Source organism: Hemiscyllium ocellatum, chromosome 23 (assembly GCF_020745735.1).
Source record: "Hemiscyllium ocellatum isolate sHemOce1 chromosome 23, sHemOce1.pat.X.cur, whole genome shotgun sequence".
In the NCBI taxonomy this organism is placed as follows: Eukaryota; Metazoa; Chordata; class Chondrichthyes; order Orectolobiformes; family Hemiscylliidae; genus Hemiscyllium; species Hemiscyllium ocellatum.
The window spans coordinates 19,876,201-19,897,587 of record NC_083423.1 but is presented as its reverse complement, the minus strand read 5'-3'; the positions used below and the strand labels follow the sequence as shown (position 1 = coordinate 19,897,587).

General features: G+C 41.8%; 1 protein-coding gene across 1 annotated transcript; it reads right to left on the bottom strand.

The window, feature by feature from the left end:
• Window positions 1-1,039: 1,039 nt before the first annotated feature.
• On the bottom strand, window positions 1,040-5,705 carry LOC132826578 (leptin-like). Its single transcript, XM_060842535.1, has 2 exons — window positions 5,457-5,705; window positions 1,040-1,464 (listed from the first exon to the last, which is right to left on the bottom strand). The coding sequence occupies exons 1-2, from the start codon at window positions 5,703-5,705 to the stop codon at window positions 1,087-1,089; spliced, it is 627 nt and encodes a 208-aa protein (XP_060698518.1). The 3' UTR covers window positions 1,040-1,086.
• Window positions 5,706-21,387: the final 15,682 nt, after the last annotated feature.

Below are 21,387 nucleotides of genomic sequence, written 5' to 3'. Positions count from 1 at the left end.
AATGTTCCATTTAGATCAACAATTAGATCAGATTCCCTACAGAATGGAAACAGGCCCTTCAGCCCAACAAGTCCACACCGACCCTCCAAAGAGCAACCCATTCAGACCTAGTCCCCTACCCTACATTTACTCCTGACTAATAAACCTAACACTATGGGCAATTTAGCATGGCCAATTCACCTGACCTGCACATCTTTGGACTGTGGGAGGAAACCGGAGCATCTGGAGTAACCCCACGCAGACATGGGGAGAATGTGCAAACTCTATACATGCCAGCCCAAAAGACTTGCAACTGCATCATGTCATTACCATAGTAAAAATCTCCCAAAGTAACAAAATTTGACATTGACCCTCTGAAGGAAATATTAGGGCAGGTGACAAGAATCTTAATAAAGGATGAATTTTAAAACTGAATTAAAGGAGGAGAGAAGTTAAAAATAAAAATATTTGGAGAGCGAATTCCAAAGCTGGGGACCTATGGAAAAAGAAGACCCATTCTCCAATGGTGGTGTGATGAAAACCACAGATGTGTGAATGACCATAATTGGAGAAATGCAGAGATCTGAGAACATTGGAACACTGGAGGAGATCGCAAAGGTAAGGACAGGTAAAGTTACAGACGGATTTGAATACAGGACTGAAAACTTTAATGTTGAGGTGTTGCCAGATTGGGAGCAATATATGCCAGCAACCACAAGGGTGCTAAATGAATGGGTCTTGGATGAAGTTCAGATTCAGGCAGCAGAGTTTTGGATGAGTTTGAGTTTACAGGTGAGGGCTTGGTAGGCAAATTAGAATCAATTGAATATATGTAATTTAAACATATTTCTATATTTTTGATTTCTGGCAGAGGAAGTTGGTGATCAATGGATTGAACAAACTTTTCTCTGTTTCTGCTAATATTTCCAGGTATGTTTAGTGAGATTAACATATCTCTGAGATCCAATTATACCAGTCCTATTGCTGGGTAAAGACTGTGGTATTAGTTTATATGCAGCTAAGAAAATGCCATGCCTCTTTAATATACGTTGTTGTTGATGCATTTTTCAAATGCTCTATTATGCATCCACTGGACCTGTTCATAGATTAAGAAGCCTTGCAGCTCTTGGGGTTATCCAAAGTCCTGAGAAGCCTAATCAGGTATTTTTGGAGCCTGTCCAGAATCACATGTCTAATGGTAAAAACAAAAGCAGAATTCTTCTGGAGAAATCTCTTCAGGTGATGTGCCTTCTCACATCTAGAGACAGAGCAGCCGTATGAAGTGGCCAAAGACCTGACCAGGACTTTGAGGTTCTTCACGTCAGTTTGGATCTGCAGTGTGTTATCCATCTGGAGTGTGTCCAGACTCTCAATGAAGCAGCCCAGTGCCTCATCCACAGTCCCAAGGCTCTCTAGGTTATTCCCTTTGAGTGGTTCCGGAATTAGGTCTAATCCGCTGAAAATGAGGCTTGGTGCTGGCTTGAACTGAAAAAAAACATACGTGATTTTATCTATCAATACCATCAATTTTAAAAAATTATCTGTCTACCAGTATCATGTAAGCACTTACTTGTCTGTCAATTATCTACCTGTACCAGGTTAAAAACTGTCAAAGCGCAGCAGGTCAGGCAGTATCCAAGGAACAGGAAATTTGACGTTTCGGGCATAAGCCCTTCATCAGGAAGGGCTGATGAAGGGCTTATGCCCGAAAAGTCGAATTTCCTGTTCCTTGGATGCTGCCTGACCTGCTGCGCTTTTCCAGCAACACATTTTCAGCTCTGATCTCCAGCATCTGCAGACCTCACTTTCTCCCATAAAAACTGTCAAACTTTGCATTTGGGTTAATGTTACAAATGACACTGGTACAGGAGGTTTTAAGCTTTCATATTGCAGCAACCAATTTGTCGAACATGATACACACTTCATAAATCATCATTACCTCTGAACAAATGACTATTTTTTCTAAATATTGAGGAATCACATCCTTTATAATTCTAGCATTTTCCCAACTACTGATTTCAAGCTAACATATCTGTAGTTCCCTGTGAGCAAAGACTGAATAGATTATCAACAGGGATGGCAGGCCGCTCCACTGAGGAGGGAATGTTTCAAATAGAAGAATGAGAAGGGATCTGATTGAAATGTATAAATTTCTGACAGGGCTGGTCAGACTAGATGCAGGGTGTAAGTTTTCCCTGGTTTGTGAGTCCAGGAGCAGGGGACATAATCTTGGGATATGGAGTAAAATATTTCTGTCCCATTAATTTTTCCTTACAACCCTTTCTTTTAACTACTGCTAATTTATTTTACTTCTACATTTTCACTCGATCCTTGGATTGTAACTATTTCAAGAATTCATCCTATGTCTTCCACTATGAAGATAGACACAAAGTACCTATATAGCTTCTTTGCCATTTCTCTATTGCCTATTATACATTCTCCTGTCGTTGGATGTCATTGACAAAGGTTTGCCTTTGCTAATCTTTTCCTTTTTACAAATCTACAGAAGCTTTTACAATTCAATTTTATATTTCTTTCTATTTTAAATTCATATTCTATTCTGTTAGTATCAACTTTTGGTCATCCTTTGCCGGATTGTAAAATTTTCCCAATATTCGGGCTTTCAACTTCTTTTGATAATTTTGTGAGTCTTCTCTTCTGATCGGAACCTATCTTTAACTTCCCTTGTCAGCTATGAATATCTCATTTTTTCCATTCTGTATTTTTGTCTTAAAGGAATGTATAATTGTTGAAACCGAAACTCAAACTCTTTAAATATTAGCCATTGCCTATCTGCCAACAAGATCCAATCTACCATGATTTGGAGACACCGGTGTTGGACTGGGGTGTACAAAGTTAAAAATCACACAACACCAGGTTATAGTCCAACAGGTTCATGAAGGAGCAGTGCTCTAGTGCCTCCAAATAAATCTGTTGGACAATAACCTGGTGTTGTGTGATTTTTAACACCATAGTCCTCCTTAACTTCCTCCTTATACTTTCATAATTGCCCTTGCTTAGATTTTAGACCTTAGTTCCCGATTGAACTCATCTTTTTGAAACTGAATGGAAAATTATGTAACAGTATGGTCACTGGTCTCTCAAGATCTTTTTTACAAGATTATTAATTAGTCTGTTATGACTTTAATTCTTCATCTAACTCCTGCCCTGGCCCGAGTCTCCATATACTGCTCGAAGACCAAGCAGTTCAACCTTCCTCCTGACGTTTCCTGTATTCGTACTGAACTTTCCTCACCCACCTTCCCACAGTTGCAAACCGAGCAGGAGCCAGCAAGCATTGCCCCAGTGTAAGGTGTGTCCCCTCCCTAGCCCAGAGGAACTTGCGCGGTATAACTAATCCTATCGCAGGGACTGCTGTCCCAAGCCAACTCAGGGACGAATGCACAATAAGGCATTGCCGTCCTTCGGGGATTCTGCCTCAGGAGTTACAGGCTGGAGAAAATTGAAATATTTAATGTTCTTGCCTCGCGAGTTAGTATGTGTTACTTTAATGAGCAATTGCCCGGTTCGGAAACGACGGAGAGAGGACTTTAGTCGACGCTGGTGCCCGATACCAACGTGTTAATCGGTGCCGTATGTGATCTCACATCTAGACTTCCCAGTCTCAACTTCTATAGGAAAGGGAATTTCTTCCGTCACAATAAAACTTCCATCACTTCGGTTTAAATTGTTTTCTAGCTTTTCATGTATATTTCCGACCGAACCTTTGTTTTCATTTGCCGGTTTTGCCTCTTTATTTTTAAGTTGGAATGCGATTTTTAAAAATTCAGATTTTTGTTTCACTCAACACTCTAAACGGTTACGGTGTAGTTCCGTCCGTTCTTGCTATTTTCGCTTCGTCAATCGGATCGAGTTTCAGCTGAGCTTCTGAAGTTAGCTCGGGTGGCCTGGAGATAGCCCTCTTGCAGGAATTGGCTGACTAAACCGACAATTACCTGCACATGTCAGATATATGAATATTGTTTCTAGATCGTTTCAGCGAAAGATTTACCTGAAATTGACGGACGCTTGTTCTTACAGCGGTAAATTCCCAGGATGGAAAATACCTTGATATGGGCAATGAGAGATTTCCAATTCCAACTCGTTCTTCATTTATTATTGCAGCCTCTTTATTACTCTCCCTCCTTTCTCCTGTATCTCTCCTGTTCCCCGTTCATTTTCCCTCTGCTTTCTGTTACTTGCAATAACTTTGCGCAAAACTTCCTTACACCATCGCTCTCTCGTTTTCTCAGGACGATCTGTTATTTTACTGAGGTTTCCACAGAAGATGGTTTAGTTATTGAAGATGCTGATTTATGTGGTTTACATGCAGTAACCGGAACATTGAGGACCGCCAGGTAATCCTTCCAAGCGAGATTGCTGGAGTTTTTCTGCACCGAAATGAAACGTTTACCGTTCAGACGTTTCTGGGATTCATGTTGAAAAGGAACGGAAAGGCGAAACTTGGGTGAATATCTCGGTAAGTCACTGGGTGAATCCCTGTGTGAATCCCTGGGTAAACATCGGGGTGAATCTCTGGGTAAACATCTGAGTGAGTCCCTGGGTAAACATCGGGGTGAATCTCTGGGTAAACATCTGAGTGAGTCCCTGGGTAAACATCGAGGTGAATCAATGGGTAAACATCTGAGTGAGTCCCTGGGTAAACATCGGGGTGAATCCCTGGGTAAACATCGGGGTGAATCCCTGGGTAAACATTGGGGTGAATCCCTGGGTAAACATCGGGGTGAATCCCTGGGTAAACATTGGGGTGAATCTCTGGGTAAACATCGGGGTGAATCCCTGGGTAAACATCGGGGTGAATCCCTGGGTAAACATCGGGGTGAGTCCCTGGGTAAACATCGGGGTGAATCCCTGGGTAAACATCGGGGTGAATCCCTGGGTAAACATTGGGGTGAATCTCTGGGTAAACATCGGGGTGAATCCCTGGGTAAACATCGGGGTGAGTCCCTGGGTAAACATCTGGGTGAGCCTCTGGTTGAATCATCCAGTGAACAGCTAGGTACACAGTTGGGCGGATACCTGACTGAATTTCTGGACGAACGACTGAGAGCTGCAACTTTAAGCATAATTTTGAAGTTTCCCAGATGATTTCATTACCCTGTCTGCTCATTTCCTTCTATCCCTTTTCCCAGGTCTGCTTAATTTGCCAATCACACTGATTCTTGTGGGTGTTATAGACAGCCGGCACTAATGGAAGTGCAGGGGACCACTCTGGAATCCTAGCCAACAATCCTGGCCCGAATGACAGCGGTAAAAACAAATGAACCTGAAGACGGTGGGTACCGCCTACATACCACTCATTTGAAAGTTGTGTAGCTGTCATGGAAGTAGTTGCATTTCACCAGCGCCTCGTAACTTTCCTCGCAATCCCAGTCACTCTGTTCCTATCCCTGTGCCAAACTTCCCTTTCCCCCACCCAGCAGGATGTGGCTCGGAGAGTGGAAATGTTGCCATACCTGATTGTTGGCCTCCTGAATGCGGCTGATGACGGTCCGGGCCAAGAGACGGGTGTCTCTGATCAGTTTGTCAGTGGCGGTGGGACGTCCTGAGCACAGAGGAGCCAATAACCACAGAATGGTCCACGCGGGCATAGCGAAATTCGTCATCCTGAAAGCTTGAGGTGAAGAATTGCTCAGACGATGGGTGAATCGGGAGAAGAAAGCTGAATCTAGAACAAATGCAGGTAATGTCCGCCGTTTATTCATTGTCAGAGAGTGAAACATGAATATTATAGGAGAGGTGCCTACCCAAACCCTCAGTGCACTGGCCAAGGCCCTACACTCACCTGGAGGGAAGAGGATACGCCCCTTTAAGAGAGTCCAATTCTTTAAAGTGACACTTCTCTCTTGCTGTCCCATAGCACCATTCAGTGCCCATGCCTCCCTCAACACAGGGTAGTTCCCCCAATGGTTCCTCAGAGTCCTGTCGTGCCTGGTCAGGACGCATCACTGCTCCCCTGCTCTAACTGGGGGCCAAGGACAGGTGAATGAATCACACAGCTGGGGCAAAGCTGCATTCAAATCAAGTGGCGGGGGGAGTGGGGTGAGACTTGATTTCTCCCTCACGATGGTCACCAAGACGAATGAGAATGTGTCAGTCAGTCAAATGTTCCCACTTCACAACCATGTTTCACTCTCAGCTTCCCGAAAGAGGAGGATCAAGACATTGAAAGGTTCGTTGAAAAAGAAAAGATGGAAAACGAGGCAGGGTGTTCGGGGGACACGGGAACAGTAACGGGGAGAAGGGTTATGGAGGAAGAGTCTGAAAAAGATTGAGCGTGACAGAGGAATAGAACAGGACAGGGTGACGGACGGGACAGAGAGATGAAATGAGAGAGAATGGGAAACAGTAATCACGAAATGAGAGAGAAATTGGGGAGAACTTAGCAGAAAGGCAATGAGGTCGTCAGCGAAAAAAAAATAAGAAAACAAACAAAAAGGGAATAAAGTGAGTGAGGGCGGAAAGTTAAGAAAACAAGAGAGAGTTTGAGTGAGGAAAAACTAAAAGGGAAAATAAAACAAGTTCATGTTTGCAAAGGACGACTAAAAGCAGAAATATGACAAAAAGGGAAGTCTGCGCGAAATAGGTGAGAGGTCCAAATGGAGAGACAAAAAAAATTATAAAAAGTAGTTTCAAAAATGTTGAATATAAATTCCCCTTCTCAGCCTGGTCCCGGGCGGAGTTGAACTCAGTGACAATACTGATAGGACAGGAACCTGGTGCAGTTACAGCTGCAAGGGCAGCAGGATTCTACAACAAAAATCATGTGCTGTTTGAGTAAATCCTACTTATGTAAATGAACATCAACAACTTAGAGGGGGAAAAAAAAACCTGTCTCTACGTCTCACTTCCCTTTCCGAATACCAAACTGCCCACAGCCCGTCTCTGATCGGGAATCTCTGACTCCCTCCCTCCCCTGTCACAGGCTCCGAGTTTGCTTACCTGTTGACTGGCTCGCCGCCCGACTCTTCACTCTGCTCCCGTTGAGCCGGTCCTTCTTATATTGGGAGTTCCGTTGCACAATGTGTGATTCATAGATTTTGAGTATTTTGGAAACCCAGCCTTACTCCAGTTATTCCCGACCTGGAAAATCTGCATCTTTTAATTAAGATGAGCAATATCAATGGTTTGCAGAGAACGCTTGTATGACAAGAGAGAGAGAAAGTTAAAATCAAATCTTGGAGTTGGGCCGAATTGTCGATGTCATACAGTAGCTACAAATTACTGAAGATTTCAAACATTAAACAGACATTTTTTTTAAAAAAAACCGAATTGTGCCAATCAAAAAGATGGTTTAGAGAAGGATAAGCTTTATTTTGCTAAGCTTTATTAAAATCTTCTCACGGTTGACTATTACGCCATTTGTATGTTTTTTATTTGCAACTGGTTTCAAGATAACTCGCCATATTGACTTAGTCCATAGGATATTCCCATAGAATTGTTTAAACACGAACCAGAAACTTGAGTACAAGGCTAACTCTATTGTGCTAACCTAAGGCGGAGGTGTAGTGGACAGCGAAGAGGGTTACCTCAGATTACAACAGGATCCTGACCAGATGGGCCAATGGGCTGCGAAGTGGCAGATGGAATTTAATTCAGATAAATGCGAGGTGCTGCATTTTGGGAAAGCAAATCTTAGCAGGACTTATACACTTAATGGTAAGGTCGTAGGGAGTGTTCTGAACAAAGAGACCTTGGAGTGCTTAGCTCCTTGAAAGTGGTCACAGGAGGATAGGATAGTGAAGAAGGCATTTGGTATGTTTTCTTTTATTCGACAGAGTATTGAGTACAGGAGTTGGGAGGTCATGTTGCGGCTGTCCAGGACATTGTTTAAGCCACTGTTGGAATATTGCGTGCAGTTCTGGTCTCCTTCCTATCGGAAAGATGTTGTGAAACTTGAAAGGGTTCAGAAAAGATTTACAAGGATGTTGCCAGGGTTAGAGGATTTGAGCTATAGGGAGAAGCTGAACAGGCCGGGGCTGTTTTCCCTGGAGCGTCGGAGGCTGAGGGATGACCTTATAGAGGTTTACAAAATTATGAGGGGCATGGATAGGATAAATAGACAAAGTCCTTTCCCTGGGGTTGGGGAGTCCAGAACTAGAGGGCATAGGTTTAGGGTGAGAGGGGAAAGATACAAAAGAGACCTAAGGGGCAACTTTTTCACACAGAGGGTGGTACGTGTATGGAATGGGCTTCCAGAGGAATTGGTGGAGGCTGGTACAATTGCAACATTTAAGAGGCATTTGGATGGGTACATGAGTAGAAGGGTTTGGAGGGATATGGGCCGGGTGCTGGCAGGTGGGACTAGATTGGGTTGGGCTATCTGGTTGACATGGACAGGTTGGACTGAAGGATCTGTTTCCATGCTGTACATCTCTATGACTCTATAGGGTGCTGCAGTGTCTAGGGAAAAAAATCGACAATAAGATAAGGTTACAAGTGCAAAGAAATGCTGAATGACAATGAGAAAAGGTAAATCAAAAGTATTTGCGTTTCTATATTGCATTTCACACAGTGTATCTAAAAGCACTTTGCAGACAGAGAAGGACTTTTAAAGTGTAGCCACATGCTCTCTCCAGGCTTACACAACTGCAATGAAATAATCTTCAGACAAATTGGTGTCTCCCTACGTTCTTGATCCCTATCTCCACTGTCCCCAACCACCGCTTCTCATCCATCTGCTGCTCCTCATGAACTTCGTCTGAAGCACAGAATTACTCTTCACATGGATGCTGACAACACAATGGCAAACCTCACCACCACCTCTCTTGATTTCTCCACTGTTACTGAGATAAGACTGCTTATCTGACTTTCAGGACTGGATGTGCAGAAGTTTCCTTCTCTTTGGGAAGACTAATAGTATTGTGTTCTGTCCCTGCTCCAAATTCATATTTGACCTGAGGTACACTTCCAATCACATACATGTGCTATCACTGAGACTATTTATTTATACTTTTGTGACAGCTCACCAGTGCTGAAACCCATACTCATGCTTTTGTTAGCTCTAAGGCATAGGTTTAGGGTGAGAGGGGAAAGATATAAAAGACACCTAAGGGGCACCTTTTTCACACAGAGGGTGGTGTGTGTATGGAATGAGCTGCCAGAGGAAGTGGTGGAGGCTGGTACAATTGCAACATTTAAGAGGCATTTGGATGGGTATACGAATAGGAAGGGTTTGGAGGGATATGGGTCAGGTGCTGGCAGGTGGGACTAGATTGGGTTGGGATATCTGGCCGGCATGGATGGGTTGGACCGAAGGGTCTATTTCCATGCTATTCATCTCTATGACTCTATTACTCTATTCCAATACATTTCTGCCTAGTTTGTCATGTTTGCCCTCTGTAAACTTGAGGTCACCAGAGTTTTGTGGCCTTTGCCTTAACTTGTACCAAGTCAGTTAGAAGACAATAGCAGTGGAAGGCTGTATTTTGACTGGAGATCTGTGACCAGTCGTATTCTGAAGTGATCAGTGTTGGGATACCTGTTATGAGGAGAATGCAAATGGTCTGATTAGTAAGTATGTGGAAAACACAAAGGTTGAGAAAGCTGCTGATAGTGCGGAGGATTGCCAGAGGATACCACAGAATACATATAGTCTGGACAATTGGGCAGAAAAATGGCAGGTGGAATTTAATCCTGACAAATGTGAAGTGAATTGCTTTGGAAGGTCTGATGTAGGAGGGAAGTATTGAGTAAATGGCAGAATCCTTCGAAGCATTAACATAAAGAAGGATCTAGACATACACGTCCACAGTTCACAGAAAGTGGCAACACAAGTTGACAAGGTGGTCATGAAAGCAGATAGCATGCTTGCCTTCATTAGTCAGGACATAGAGTATAAAAATTAGTAAGCTTTTTTTCAGCTGTATAGAACTTTAGTTAAATCACATTTGCAATGTTATATACAGTTCTGGTCCCCACACTTCCAGCAGAATATGAAGACTTTGGCAAGGGGGCAAGAAAAGATTTCCAGAATGTTGCCTGATTCAGAAGGTATTATCTATGAGGAGAGATTGGATGAACTCAGTTTGTTTTCACTTGAACATTGGAGGCTGAGGGATGGCCTGATAAAGGTTTACAAAATTATGAGATGCATGAATAGAATGGATCGTGGAGTCTTTTTCCCATGTCAGAAATGTCAATTACTTGGAGACAAGGGTTTAAGGTGAAAGGGGAAGAGTTTAAAGAGGATGTGAGAGGCAATTTTTTTTTTACACAGAGGGTGGTAAGTGCCTGGAATGTGCTGCTAGGGAAGGTGGTAGAAACAGATTCAAGAACAACATTTTAAGAGGCATCTTGACAGATGCATGAATAGGCAAGGAAGAGAGGGATACAAACCATACGGGGCAAAAGGTTTTTAGTTTTGAAAAGGCATCATATGTTCACACAGTCTTAAAACTTTCATCCTAGATTTCAAATGCTTCCATTACCTTTCCCTCCATTTTCTAATCTCATCTAGTTCCACAAACCTTTGAGTTATCGCAATTTATTTAATTCTAGTCACTGTAGCATCCTTGATTTTAGTTACACTACTACCATTATTGGCAACTCTGCTTTCAGTGGTCCAAGTATTATGATTTAGAATTCCCTCATGAAACCTCTTGACCTTTTTACCTCACTTTTCTCCTTTAGAGACTGTCCTAAAAATTTACACCTATGACCACTTCCTTTCATCATCTAACATGTTATGTGCCTCAATTTGGCTCATCATTGTGGGAAGTGCTTTAGGACATTATATTATGTTAAAGACACAATTTAAATATGAATTAGTGTTATTGCAATGCATGCTATTATAAAACTGATGTCAGTTGAAGGGCATGTATTGACCAGGACAATTTTCTTCAAATTATACCATTGAATCTTTTACATATACCTGCTGGTGGTGATGGTGATGGTGAGGGGAGGTGCAGACAAAGCCTTTGTTTAATGTTATGCAAAATACAGTACTTATACCAATGCACTACTCCTTCAGTGCACCACCATAATGCCAGTCTGCATTACATGCCCTGAAGTGGGTCTAGAACAACATCCTTCCAACTCAGAGACAAGTGTGTTGTGAACAGCCAAGGTAGAAATAATAAAGTATTTAAACAAGGATAGCAAAAATATTAGATTCCTAACAGGAGAAGCTAGTCAATTTTTAGCAATGATTTAACTATGGAAAGGCATTTAATCATTAGCTTGCATCCAACATTATAGTTAAGTATAAGAGAGTTAAGAGGAATCTGAATGGTTGAGAGTGACATGAGTGATATTATGATAAAGTGAAGGAATATTTAAGGTAAATTAGATGAAAGGAAGATAAATCATCAGGGCAAAACAGGATATATCCTAAGATCCTGAGAATGGAGATAGAGGAGGTTTCTGAGACACTGGACATTATATATTAAAGGCATTCCTGAGTGTGATTGTGCTGCAGTATTTGAGAGTACTCATTTTCATTCAAGAGACTGAATTTATCCAAATAATAGCACGTTGATTAATTGAATATTTGTGATGGGGAAAAGTTTTGTAAGGGGTTAGTTTACCAGATATCCATGTAAAAAGAAAATAGTCATGATCCTATTGAATGGTGGAAGAGACTCAAAGGGCTGAATGGCTTCCTACTGTTCCTAATTCTTATGGACTCTTTATTGAGCGTTCTTCTTAAGAAGGATAACAAACCTGAAAGACTTCTGTGAGGAATTTTCAGACATGATGAATGGACAACTTGTAATGTATGGAGTGTACTTGAGAATACCTCCCCACATCCAATCACTCTGTAAACTGTCCTTAACTCCTATTACATTTTCCACCTTTCTCACCAATTTCTAATCTAGTTTTCTATCACCACCCAATCTTAATTTCATGTCTTTATTCTACCCCAGTAACGTGCTACTTTGTCAGATTTCCTAGGGTCCACATACACTGCTTCACCATAAACACAAGACTAATGCAACAGAGTTAGACCAGAGGGCAGGATAAATGTTTTTCAAGAGATATAAGGCTCTGAAAATCACTTCCCTGGCTAATGGTTGAAGCAGCAATACTTAGAATTTGATAAAATAAGTGAATAAAGGATACAGATAAGACGTGATATGAGAACAAATGTATAAATGTAATTGGGACTCCTTGATTGAATTGAGGATAAATCCAAACATTTGGCACTTCCTTACATCTCCAAATCTGTCTCCTGTTTCTGAGGGACAAGACTACTGTGTAGTAGAATACTCTCCACTTATCCAGGTGAGTGCAGCTTCAAGAAGGTCAATACCACCCATGTCAAAGCTACCTGCTTGATTGACACTCCTACAGATCACTTTAGACATTCATTTTTCCTGTCACTAACATACATTAATAATTGTATATACCACTTACAAGGTACACAGTGGGGGTCCTTCAACAGTATCTTCCAGCCCAGCAGTCTCTAGCATCTAGAAAAGCAAAGGGCATAGGTATTGCACACAGAACTGGTATCAATGCTCCGGATGCTATCAAACCAGAGCTCTGGACCATTGCAACATCACTTTAATTTCAATGTATTACAGCCCCCTTGATATGAGGAGAACACTTCATGATTGTTTTTAAAGCCATCCCCTTTATTTCCCCCCACACCCACCTCCAATCCTGAAGAAAGTTTTTTTTAATTTTATTCACTGGGATGAGGATGTCACTGGCAGGGCAGGATTTATTGCCCATCCCTAATTGCCCTGACGGCAGTTCAGAGTTAACCATATTGCTGTGGGTTTGGAGTCACATGTAGGCCAGACCAGATAAGAATTGCAGTTTCCTTCCCAGAAGGACATTAGTGAGCCAGATGGTTTTTGCTAACAATTGACAATGGATTCATGGTCATCCTTAGACTCTTAATTCCAGATGTTGTTGAATTCGAATTGTACCATCTGCTGTGGTGGGATTCGAACCCTGGTCTCCAGAACATGACCTAGGTCTCTGGATTAACAGTGAAGTGCACCTCCCCTAATTGCACCCTGAAAGTCTATACTCAAACGTCGATTTCTCCATCTCGTGATGCTGCCTGAGTTGCTGTGTTCTTCCAGCTTCCTACCCATTTCTAACTTTTAGAATTTTTCTTGCACTTGGGCCAGCAATTGTCTGTTCATTTACAGTTCCCAGCTTCCTATCATTTAGAAAATATTTATTAAGGTCCAAAGCGATTGACGTGAGAGTTTGCAATATTGAACTCCATCTGTCACAGTCGCGTCCATTCAGTTAATCATAGAGACACGTTGAAAGGAAATGGTGGGAAATGCGCATATTTGGTCTCTGTGGAGTTGACAGCATCTCTTTAATGATCTCTTCATAATCCTCACCCACGTGCTCATGGAGTTCCCGGAAACATCCTTCTCCAAACATTCAGCCTGAACGGCTACTTTGGGGAACCAATTCCAGGAGATCAGGCAGTAAAATCCATGATTTGAAAACATTAACAAAACAGATATTGCTGGCTCATAAATCTGGTTGCAACTCTGGTTGGACGTATTTCTCGAGGTCCCATGACATCTCTCCAAATTCCAATTGCCTGCCCCTAAGCTCCACAGCTGATAGTCAATACTTGGATGCTTGGATGAAACTTGATTTTCAGTCAAAGGGTACTCTCCCCCAGTCACTAATAAACAACTATGTTCAAATGAAGTGCTTTAAAAAAAACTACGATTCAAAATTATTTATCGTGACTTTTTCTCCTCGTGTTTCTCCCAAGGCAAGCATTATTCGGAATTCAAGGTAGTTACTCCCTTCATAGCTCTGAATCCCGAGTGTGAGCTCACAAAATGTACTTCGTGATGTACTGTTTGAAGCAAACCCTAAAACAGTTTGTCAGTTTCTAATCAATACCGTGGTCCTTTATTAAACGTTTTGTTTTCCTTTCTGTTTGGCACGTCGCGTCCAATCATTTGTTTAATAAATACAGTCGTTAAGATGCTGCACTGGTCACCTGACGAAGGAGCAGCGCTTCCAAAGCTTGTGCTTTCAAATGAACCTGTTGAATTGTAACTTAGTATTCTGTAATTTTTTTAACAGCAGTAGCTAACAGTGTTCATCCTTCCATAGAAAATTCCCTGTTTTAAATTGGATCGCTACTAAGTGCTAATCTGAAACAGTGTGATTCCAATTTAAGTGTGCCTAAATATTGTAGATAAACTGGTATATTATGGGAATAACTTATACGAAGGTATACCATACACAGGAAAAAGTGAGGACTGCAGATGCTGGAGATCAGAGCTGAAAATGTGTTGCTGGAAAAGCGCAGCAGGTCAGGCAGCATCCAAGGAGCAGGAGAATCGACGTTTCGGGCATGAACCTTTCTTCAGGAATCTTGAAGAAGGGCTCATGCCTGAAACGTCGATTCTCCTGCTCCTTGGATGCTGCCTGACCTGCTGCGCTTTTCCAGCAACACATTTTCAGCTCTATACCATACACAGTGGATGTTACAGTACCTCTATTTATGTCACCATGTTGTTACACTGTGTTGAATCTGAACATTTTCCTGTTACTTGCCACTTGGGTTCAATACTTGTTGAAAGAGTTGGCACTGGGACTCATGGATTGTACAGTGTCAAATGTAATGAATTTGATTGAGTGAATTTTACTTGCTATGTGCTATACCTGAACAGAAGCTGATACTGAGAGATATATGTGCTGTATAGTACCAGATTCGAGTGAATTATTCCATTTACCCACTGTGTACTGCACTAGGATAAGAGATCTCACAGGAGCGGATGCAGGCTGTATAGTACCAGGTAGGAATGAATTTTACCTGGTCTGTGTGTACGCATGCAGGAGTTGACACTTGAGTTACACTCAAGCCGCACGGTACCAGATGCGAACAAGTGGTCCTTTAGGGGAGCTGACTGTGAGACTCACAAGAATCGTATAGCACTAGACAGGATTGAATCATTCTCGTTGACCCATTTGTACTTTACATGGATGGCCATCACATGAGCTGGTATACTCCAGACAGGAGTGAATCATCCCTTTCACATTTTGTGTACTGTGTATGTACAGGAATTGCCACATGTGCGGTTTAGAAGGAGCACAGAGGATTTAATGAATCCTGCTGCCGTCACCGGATTTTAAGTTCGGTAACGCTGTCATTAAGGCTCATCATCCTCCATATCCGCGCAGGAAGTGAGTGAGAACGGTTTTGCAAAGATCGTCTTACAGCTTGTATTAACTTCAACAGGACATTGTCAGACCTAACACAGTAAAATTAGTCACTCTGTAAAATACGAGTGAATCCATGCTGCAGCTTTGACCGTTTCCCACACTGGACTTCAGCACAGGAAGTGCACAATTGTAACTGTAAATCTTCACTCTGCAAATTGAATCAAATTCGAAGGCAGCGCTTCCAAACGGATTTATTGCCCTGGCGTCAATTTCTTTGACGCACTTTATTGAATTATTTGCATTAAAGCACAATAATGGCTTGGTTTTAGAGCCTAACCTACAGAGGTAACATTTTCCCTTCGTTGGAGACAATGAGAGTTTGGAATACTCTTTTTCACCATTGTTTGCAAGGGCAAAGGGTTCAACGTTTTAAAGACATTCCACCCATTCCGGTCAATAGCGCTGATCGTGACGTCCGACAATCTCTGCATTGCTCAGATTGAAAAACAAGATGGAAATAAATTTTAAACACAAAAGGAAGCACCCGGGCTGGAGACTCTCCGCTCTCCTTAATCTGTCACTCACAGCCGCATGGGCGGGAGAGGGGGGGGGAAATCCCTGACGTCACTTAGCCTGTTACCATGGAGACTCCGGGTTGGCGTCTGGAAATAACAAAAGGGGTGGTTCCGGGAGAGGCGCCTGTCAATCAGCAGCACCGCGACCAATCAAAAGGCTTTCGTACATTCTGCTTTCATTTTAAAAACATCACTCGAGTACAATCTCAGTGAGAATTTTTAATATAAGAAATCGTTCATAAAGAGCAAGAGAGATGTTTTGCACCTGGCGTAATTCAGCTTCATTACATTATTAATTGATTTATGATAATCAATTAGTGATCGGTTAATGGACTGAAATACAACATTACGTAGAGATTTTGATAGGTTAAATATATCGTCAAAATGTTGGCGAATGGAGACAGTTATGTGGTCACCCACGTAGGACCTAATAAGGACAGAACGGGGTTCTTTGTAAATGAGAAAATACAAGAAAAGACACTTTGGAAGAGGGAGAGAGGTAGTCCTCCATTTATATAAGTCTTTAACATGTTTTGAACAGAGACAAAAACATTTATGGGAGGCCTAGATAATGCTAGCTTTTATAACTGGAGGCCTAGAATATTAGCATGTAAGTATCATGTTTCAGGTTCACAAAAACTATAATTGGACTCCATCGACCAGCAGTAATTTCTTAATTTAAGAATAACGTACTTGTTTTGGAGGGGGCACAGTGTAGATTTAGCAATATGATAGCTAGATTCCAAGAGTTCTATTACAAATAGAGATTACACAAACTAGGATGAAATTCCTTGGAATGCAGAAGATTAAGACACAACTTGATTGAAATTCCAAGATATTAAGATGCTAAGAGAGGATAGGTATTTAACTGATTTGGAAGTCTTAGACCAGGGAGGATAGTCCAAACATTAGACTCAGATCTTTCTAGAGTGAAACTAAGAAATACTTTACATTTAAAAGGATGTAGAAATCTGGAACTCCCTTCTACAAGTGCAATTGATGCAAGATCAATTATAAATTTTAAATGTGAGATTGAGGGATTTTTATCATCGTAATGGATAAGGGGCAAAAGCAGATTTACGGAGTTAGCGCGAATAAATTAAGATCTTTGAGTAAGCTTTTGGGGCTAAATGGCCATCTCTTGTTCCTATGTTATTTTGGAGGGAAGAAGGATGACTTTCAATTCCAGCCAATTTCCCTCACAGATGGGAGGAAATTAGAACAGTTATGAATTGGGATGGGTATAAACAGGGGTGGGTGTAATTTGGCACAGGTGTAAATTGAGATAATGTCCCAGACCTAGTTTTGTACTCAGTAAACTTTGAACCTTTGAATCACCTACCTGCCCATTACATATCTGACATAGATTGATATTCATCGAGAACGAAGTAAAAGCAATAGTGGGAAAGAAGTGGAAGTTGTTGATAATTGATACTTTTTATTTAGCATTATAGAACAAGGAATAAACACAGTACAGCCAAAACACTAAAATGAACACTCTTGTTAAATTACAACTTTTTCAACATTATACTCCTACTTTTGCAGTACAGCCCAGCAGAGGTTGTAGAATAAAGTGCTCAAACCAGTGCCTGATGATGAGATGCTTACAGCCTCTGCCTTCTGATTTTGAAACCCTTTTCGCTCCACCCAAAGTCTGCTGTCACCACACTTGTTCAGGGGCACTCATAGTTACTGGAAAGTGAAACAGCATGTAGGGTAATGGCTGAGAAGGAATCAACAAGTAAGAAGTGAGCAAAGGCCCCACTTTTATGCTTCATCTCTGTCCTAGGTCAATGACACCTCATATTGCAGATCAGCCTGGTGGAAATCAGTGATGTTTTGGAAAGTCAAATATAATATCATTCCTGATGAAGGGATTTTGCCTTCTCCCACCTGCTCCTAGGATGCTACCTGACTTGCTATGCATTTCCAGTGCCATACTTTCTGACTCAATTTGTGGGCGGCACGGTGGTTAGCACTGCTGTTCAATTCCCGACTCAGGCGACTGACTGTGTGGAATTTGCACGTTCTCCATGTGTCTGCGTGGGTTTCCTCCAGGTGCTCTGGTTTCCTCCCACAGTCCAAAGATGTGCAGGTCAGGTGAATTGGCCATGCTAAATTGCCCGAAGTGTTAGGTAAGGGGTAAATGTAGGGATATGGGTGGTTTGCACTTCGGCGGGTCGGTGTGGACTTGTTGGGCCGAAGGACCTGTTTCCACACTGTAGGTAATCTAATCTCCAGCATCTTCAGTCCTTACTTTCTCCTATATTATCAGATATCCTATTTATATAAGGAGCATATACCTCTATATGGTTATTGTCATGGTCTACGTAGACTCATTTGACATTCTGCCTTGAAGTATCTAGGAGATAGTGATATCTGCAGATACTGGAGAAGTCAGAGTTGATAAAGTGTGGTGCTGAAAGAAACACAGCAAGTCAGGCAGCATCTGAGGAGCAAGAGAGTCGACATTTTAACCCTCTTGACCTAACCTACCTGTCCATTTCCTTCCCATCTATCTGCTGCACACTTTCCACTGACCTATCACAATCACCTTTGCCCACCAAACGCCATCCCATCTACCTTTCCCTTCCCCCTATTTATTTCTCACCCCCTTCCACCTCCCCAACTCTGATGAGGTGTTATGCTCGAAACGTCACCTCTCTTGCTCCTCAGTCTTCCTTGAAGCTCCATGTGAGCAGACTGTATCCACAGCAGACATTCTCTCAATTCCCTGTTTAGATTGGATTACTTACAGTGTGGAAACAGGCCCTCGGCCCAACAAGTCCACACTGACCCTCCGAAGAGCAACCCACCCAGACCCATTCCTCTATGTTTACCCCTTCACCTAACACTACAGGCAATTTAGCATGGCCAATTCATCTAACTTGCACATTTTTGGACTGTGGGAGGAAACCGGAGAACCCGGAGGAAACCCACGCAGACACGGGGAGAATGTGCAAACTCCACACAGACAGTTGCGTGAGGCGGGAATTGAACCCAGGTCTCTAGCGCTGTGAGGCAGCAGTGCTAACCACTGTGCCACCATGCCACCCACAAATCTATTGATCCATTAATTGTTATGGAGAATATGCATGGCATATCTGATAGTACTTGTCTATTTTGCTGATGTACCTTTAATGTTCTTTGTCGACAATGACCTCTGGGATTCAGCATTGTGTGCAGCTAAGAGGATCTCAGAGAGGATTGTGCTTCTCCCTGAACACCCCACTCCTATTCCACTGACAAGGGCTCTCTGCAGCTCTCCCTGCTGTCAGTGATCAGGTGCATATTCAGTTGTGAGCTGTGAACCACCAGGTAATACCCAACTACCTTTCTAACTGGACCCTTTCAATTGCTGGTCTATCCAATGTGTGTTCTCACAGGAAGAATGAGCCCATTTGATGAATTGTCCACACGGATGTCCACCAAAATTTGCTACATGCACAAAAGCCCTGGAAAATAAAACAAATAGAAATAATTTAATTATGACAGAATCAGGTTTCTGCCTATCACCATACTCAGTCTTTATATCCCCATCTTTGAAGATATAAAATGAACATAAGTATTTCTGACATATTTTTTGCCATCATGACCATGCATACAAGTCCCTCCATCACTGATGAGAGAGACATGAATTTACATAATTTATCTCTAATGGTTCCTCCCTTGCAATGGTGAGCTATATGGTTCATTGGGAGGTACATCCAGACTTCTTCACTCTCACTGTTGTGAAGCACAATGGAGCTTAGTGCACAGGATATATTTGACTCATCAAACTTACTTAAGTTTCCTTACCTATCTAGGCCATTAAAGCAATTATAATTCTACTAGTCTTAAAATAGTTAGGGAAAAGGATAAGCCTTCCATATAAGTTAAATATTTTAACTGGAGTAAGGCAAATGTTAATGGTATGAAACAAGAGCTGCCAAAAGTTGATCGGAGTAGTCTGTTCACAGGTAAAAGGATGTCTGACGAGTAGGAGGGTTTCAAGAGTGTGATGATAAGAGTTCAGAGGCATTATGGCCCTGTTAGCATGAACGGTAAGCTAGTAGGATTAAGGAACAATGGATGAATAAAGATATTGAGGGTCTAGTCAAGAATAAAAGGGAATCTTATTTTAGACATAGACAACTTGGTTCAATTGAATCTCTTAATCAATATAAAGAGTGTAGAGACATTCTTATAAAAGAAATCGGGAAGGCAAAGAAGGGATATGAGATCACATTGGCAGATAAGGTTAAGGATAATCCAAAGAGATCCTACAGGTGCATTAAGAGCAAAAGGGTAACTAGAGAGAGAAGGTAGGGCCTCTTAAAGGTCAAGGAGGCCGTCTTTGCCTTGAACCCCATGAGATGGGAGAGAAACCAATTTAATATTTTGTGTCAGTTTTTACTGTGGAGAAAGAACTGGGGGCTAGAGAATGGAGAGAAATAAATGTTGATGTTTTAAAAACAGTTCACACGACAGAAGAGGACGTTTGGGAGGTCTTGGAGAATATAAAGGTGGATAAATCTCTGGGCCTTGACGTAATAGGTCCCAGAATGTTGTGGGAAGTAGGGGTGGAAATTGCGAGACTCCTTGCAGAAATATTTGCATCATCTATAACTCCAGGTGAGGTGACTGATGACTGAAGGGTGGCTAATGTAGTACCTTTTTTTAAGAAAGGTTGTAAGGAGAAACCAGGAAATTTATAGACCTCTGAATCTGATTTTAGTTGTGGGTAAATTGTTGGAGGTGATTTTAAAAGATAGGATTTATGGACATTTAGAGAGGCAAACATTGATTAAAGATAGTATAGTTTGTGTGAGGAAAAGTCATGTTTCACAAACTTTATTGAGTTTTTTGAGGAAGTTACCAAAAAGATTGTTGAGGGTAGAGCAGTAAACATTATTTACTTGGACTTTAGTAAAGCCTTCGACAAAGTTCTGCATGGTAGGCTAATTAGTAAAATTAGGTCACATGGAGTTCAGTGCGTGCTTGCCAATTGCATGCATACAGAGATAGAGAGTGACGGTGAAGGGTTGCTTTGCGAACTGGAGACCTGTAACCAGCAGTGTTCTGCAGGGATCAGTTCTGGGTCCTCTTTTGCTTGTCATTGATGTAAATGATTTGGATGGGAATATAGAAGGCATGGTTAGTAAGTTTGTGGATGACACCAAAATTGGTGGCATAGTGGACAGTGAAGAATGTTTTCTAAGATTACAAAGGGATTTTGATCAAATGGGTCAATGGGCTGCGAAATGGCAGATGGAGTTCAATCTGGATAAATGCAAAGTATTGCTTTTTGGTGCAACAAACAAGGGCTCATACAACTGATGTTAGGGTCTTAGAACTGTGTACTAGAACTGAGGGGGACCTAGGGGTTCAGCTACATAATACTTTGAAGTCTGCATAACACATAGACAGGGTCATTAATAAGACATGCTGGTCTTCATTGCTCAGTCCTTTGAATGTAGGAATTAGGATGTCATGTTGAGGTTGTACAGGACATTGGTAATACCTCTTCTGAAATGCTGTGTCCTGTTCTGGTTGCCCATCTGTAGGAGAGGGTTCAGAAGAGATTTATCAGGATGTTGCCAGGTATGGAAGATTTGAATTATAAACAAACTTAGATTCTAAGATAGGCTGGGACATTTTTCAGTGGAGCATAGGAGGTTGAGAGGTGACCTTATAGAGGTTTATAAAATAACTAGGGGTATAGATA